The sequence below is a fragment of the Ptychodera flava genome, chromosome 10 (assembly GCF_041260155.1).
Source record: "Ptychodera flava strain L36383 chromosome 10, AS_Pfla_20210202, whole genome shotgun sequence".
NCBI lineage: Eukaryota > Metazoa > Hemichordata > Enteropneusta > Ptychoderidae > Ptychodera > Ptychodera flava.
In genome coordinates this window covers 9,314,449-9,319,463 of record NC_091937.1, presented here as the reverse complement: position 1 = coordinate 9,319,463, position 5,015 = coordinate 9,314,449, and the positions used below count along the sequence as shown (strand labels likewise).

General features: G+C 40.5%; 1 protein-coding gene across 1 annotated transcript; it reads right to left on the bottom strand.

Moving 5' to 3' along the window:
• Positions 1-4,001: 4,001 nt before the first annotated feature.
• Positions 4,002-4,658, bottom strand: LOC139142988 (piggyBac transposable element-derived protein 4-like). The gene has a single exon (XM_070713181.1). It carries the CDS (start codon positions 4,656-4,658, stop codon positions 4,002-4,004), a length of 657 nt encoding a protein of 218 aa, XP_070569282.1.
• Between the last annotated feature and the right edge of the window lie 357 nt (positions 4,659-5,015).

The following is a 5,015-nucleotide window of genomic DNA, read 5'->3' as shown; positions in this document are numbered from 1 at the left end:
AATTCTGCTGTTGATCAAACCATGATTTACCCAACCAAATTAAATGACATTGTTAATGTCACTACAAATGCAATCCCCATCCTAAAATAGCAATGTTGCTCAGTTTTATCGATTTTTAGGAGCAGATTTGCGTTTACAATTTAATTAATATGGTTCATTGGGTTTTTAAAAATAAATGAATATAAATGAAAGATAAATTTTGCATTGCTTGAATATGACCGGTCACACACTGTACTGCCTGGTAATGAAATACAGTTACTTCATATTTGCAGCAATAATATAGGAATCAGTCAAACAGGCAGAGACATTTCAGGTATATATCACAAGATTTTTCATCGACATGCACTGTACAAGCAGACTGGCATGGCAAAAAAAATACTAAGTCATGGATTGGTATATTTCTGGTATACCAGTCTTCAACTTGACCATACATAGTAGAAGAGGTACATAATAGGTACTACCTGTTTCCTACCTAAAATGAACTGGTACATGTTAGGTATACCTGATTTATACCTGATTACTGAGGTACAGCTTTGGTACACTGTATCAAAAATCGACCTTGAAAATAGGTACTCATCTGGTATACCAGGAGTATACCAGAAGTGCTTTGGTATACCTCTGGTATACCAAAGAGATACCTAAGCTATACCTTTTGTGACGAGAATTTGGTAAGGGTAATCGTGTCATCACTGATTCTCAGTTAAAGTGGACAAAGTGGAGGTTAAAATGGTTTTGTATTTGATGTCGGCTAATCAGTATAGTTTTATATCCTGAGTATTAGGGACATGACTTTGCGCTAATGTGCAAATTTTCCACACATAAATCAACTAAGTTTTTATTTTTCGTGCTATTTAATTATAAGTCTGCAAATTTAACGAGTAATTTACGTTACCAAGGAATGTTTTTGAAATAGTTATACCCATTAAAGTAGCCACAGATATTTTGGAAAATAATGTTTTCATTTAAAAGCAAGTTACCCATAGCCTTCAAGAAATAGGTAATAAACGCTTACAACACAATGTTGATAGACAAACAATACTGCCAAGTTCGTGATACCATCAATCTGAACAAAATTTTCATGAACTCTCATATTATCTTTTATGATATATAAAAGTGACTATAGTTTCGCTTTAAATGTTTGTTTGTTTAATTGTGTTGCATTGAGTACGAATTAAGAACACTGAGATTAACAACTGCGTAACGTTGTTAATAAAACATTTATATGGCCCTAGAAAGTTGTAACGTAGATTACGTCAATATTGTCGGTGGTAACGTAAATTAAAGAAACTATCACAAGTTACATGGATCTTGTCATCTTTAAACATTTTGTTTTGTCATAATTAATATCAAAGGAACAAATTGACTTTATCATATCAATCTTTCTGTTAACAACTAAATCACTTTGATTCAAACGGTATGTTATCTAATCTCTCTTAGGAGGGATTATGGAATGTTTTATCCATCAAATGGAATGTTTCATCCATCAAATTCCAACATTTATGTAAAACACTTTGCAATTCAAATGATTTCATAAATGTAACCCGGTTACGAAGTAAGTCACGTGATTTGATCTTCCATCCCATCTGACAGTTGAGTAATCAGATGGAATTCCTTGATTGCCGTTATCTCCCACAATGCACTGCGAGCAGACAGATACTGCGTGGAGTGGTGGTTTGTGCGGGCAGAGACTCGGTCTAAGGGAATTAGTTCTTCTTGCCAGTAACCAAGACGACGTGGTTGGTCTTTTTGCATGGCTTATGAACTTCTAGGTAGGTTTTCACATTTGTTGCAATACTGAATTTGTAACGTGTTTTCAAGGTGTATTTTTTTTGAAGTTTGAGACCACACCCATTGTGAGGTAAATTGGAGAGGCCATGTGCTTTCCGATTGGACTGTGAGCCATTCTGAATCTCAAGCTTCCACAGCAATAGATTGATTTGTTTAGTAGCTGTGTACTTTTTGTTTTGATTTTTGAATACCAATAGTTACACAGAAAATGAATTTGTTCACTTGACATAGTGACTAGAATGGCATTGCCATGCCATGGATTAAGATCCAGCTGATATCACGATCTGCTGACTCAAAGAGCTTATGTAACTTGTAAGTGCTTTTTGTCTTTTTGCATGGCTTATGAACTTCTAGTTTCCCGACATACCAACCCATTGACGGAAGCGTTTGGACTGCTAATGAGTTAATCCCAAAGGAGAACTGTCTGGAGGACGTTTTGTGTGAATCAGTTTCCCACCCGAACTGGAAGAGGTTACATCAAGGAATTCGTAACCGTAGCAACAGGATCGACGTGGACTCTGAACCCTGAACAATTCTGGAGAGTGTCTATTGAGTAAACACTGTAATTGATACGACCTTGGATAGGGGCGTGTCTAGAGTTTCTGAATGTTTAAACAGTATTGCCGGCTAATCATTGTAGACTTTTTATCATCATTAGTGTGTAGTGAAATAAACCTCAACGTTAAACTGCAACGCAAATTGTACGATAATCATTCTTTCCTTTGTTGTTGATTGTGTAATATGAACGTGGGTCCAGGTTTAGTTGACTGACAGTTTAACTACCTGGGTTACATAAATATCGGATGAACTAACATTTTTGTGGTCCTCTGCAGCAGTTGTCAGCTATCTGCCACAGTTATATTCACGGTAAAGTCGATCTTGAATGATAATACGTAAATTACATATTAATTCCGATTGCCTCATAGAAATGTAAAGTTGAAAAGTCATCGACTTTGCTTGGGGAAATAAATGTAGAAATACAAAGTTTAATCGTCATTTTCATATAGATATAGAGTAAAGGGCTATAATCAATCATACTAACAAGAAAGGCAAATGCTACCGAACACATTTCGAAACGCAACATGCGGTAAATAATTGTCTGAGAATTCAGAAATATCATTCTCTTAATAACAATGTCAGTATTGTAGCAGCTTCATTACATTAACACTGAGGCGACGGGTTCCCACAAGGCCGATCTCATGTTTCCATGTTTGTCGGTCCGCAGCTGTCAGTTTGAGCAGTTATGGTCTGAACTACCCTGAGCTGACATGTGATCTTTACTGTGTTGATGTATTCGAGGTTCGTACAGCCTAGGGAGCCGTATGTAAATGTCGAATACTATTTGCATAATAAAAAATATTTTTATTACGCATTTGAGAGATTACAGACCGGGGAAATCGACTGTTAGCTACTCAGATGCATTTTTCATCGCACACCGACTCGCTCTCTGCCAAAACAGGAACTGCTCTGGCTGAGACCTTGTCTTGCGATCGTCCGATGCAATCATCGTTGTAACTCGATCTTTACCCCAAATGCAAACGTGTTAGACTCAATCATTCACTTCACAACCACACACAAAAGTACATCGTACTCACCGATAGTTTGCGAGTGAATGTTTTTTTATTTCCTTGTCAACTGTGTAATAAAGGGTTGTAATACCGACAAATGTTCAGTCCGTGCATAGTCAAGTTCTGCGGTCCTCTGCAAACGGCATTCACACATTGTGCTCTCGCCAGCACGCTTGTCTGTACCGTGGGTGACACAGTGGTAACTGGCAGGTGAGGCAACAGTTGATTGTCTCATGAACACGATTGGGACGAGTTCCATGGCCTACTATCCGTCCTGCACGTCGACACATCACGCAACTACGTCTTCCGTCCGGATTGCGACCCATTCGATGACCAACTCTTTCAACATTGGTAGGAATGAGACGTGGAGCCGTCAGACTAGTTCCTCTTGGGGGACGTTGCCGAGATGAGAAATTACCGATCAGCTGTTTTGCTACTTGGGCGCGAAACATGAGCTGACGTCTGTATCTCGATCCACTTTGACCGTATCCATGAACTGATGCCATGTTGTGGAAAGCGTTCATGAGTGCCTTGTTCAGCTCGTGGTAAAACACAGCTCTGTGCCACCGTGGCGATGATCGACCTGGCGTGTAGTAAGCCAGCTGTTGATCGGTCAAGTCACACCTCTGAAGTACTGATTGTACATTACAGCAACGTTCGGGCATAGTACTTCAAGTCGTTCAAAGCACCGGTTCTTTTATCTTTACATCGGCGCCTCACTAGCGCTCGATTCGGTCTCCGTGCAGAGACTGCCATACTCATAAATTTCACCATTTTTGTGTCTTTCCAGGCACATACTGTCATTGCGCCGTCTTGAAATACCGAGAAACTACCACGTGGCCATCGCTCTTCGTCGTCAGCATCAGGCGGTACGACTTGTGGATCATAGTTTTCGGCATTCTTTACTTCATCGGGTAAGCCTAAGGTGTACATTCTGCAGGTTCCCGTGGCAGCAATATTATGCACGTAGAGATGGTCAAACAACGGGGCAGAAGTGTAATATGAGTCCATAATGACATGATGTCCTAACTCATAGTAAGGTCGAATCAGCCGGGAAACAACTTTCCCAGGTCTATTTCCTCTGAAAACTCGGGGGTCGTCTGCAGCATCGGGATCAAGCGGGTGATGACAGTTATCAGCGACAGGTTGATGGACTTCGTCGTTGAAAACATAACCCGTGGCGGACTCACTGAGAGTGTAAACTCTCATTCCATATTTGTGCGGTTTTGCTGGATTGTAGAGAACATTCTTTGTGCGGCCCCGGTAGGGGATGACTCCTTCGTCGATTGCCAGTTCGCACATCGGGCTCCGGTGCATTCGGCTGTTTGCATTCACTCGATCAATGACATTTCGTACTTTCAACATTCTATCCCGTTTCTCACTTATTTTTGGGCTGTATACATGGCTGTGTTACGAGCACAGTACGGCTGTGTGCTGTAGTATAAATATCGCATCAGTAGCTTGAAGCGATCACGGGAAAAAGTTCTCTTGACGAAATTATGACCGAAGCAAACATGGTCCGACCAATACAGCTGGATTTCAGGCTGCCAGCAAATTCCGAACAGCACCATCACTCCAATGAATGCTCTCATTTCGACAACTGTCGTCGGTGTCCAGGCCGATCTTTGCCGTTCCCTGGCATTTGCCCTTCTCCTCTGT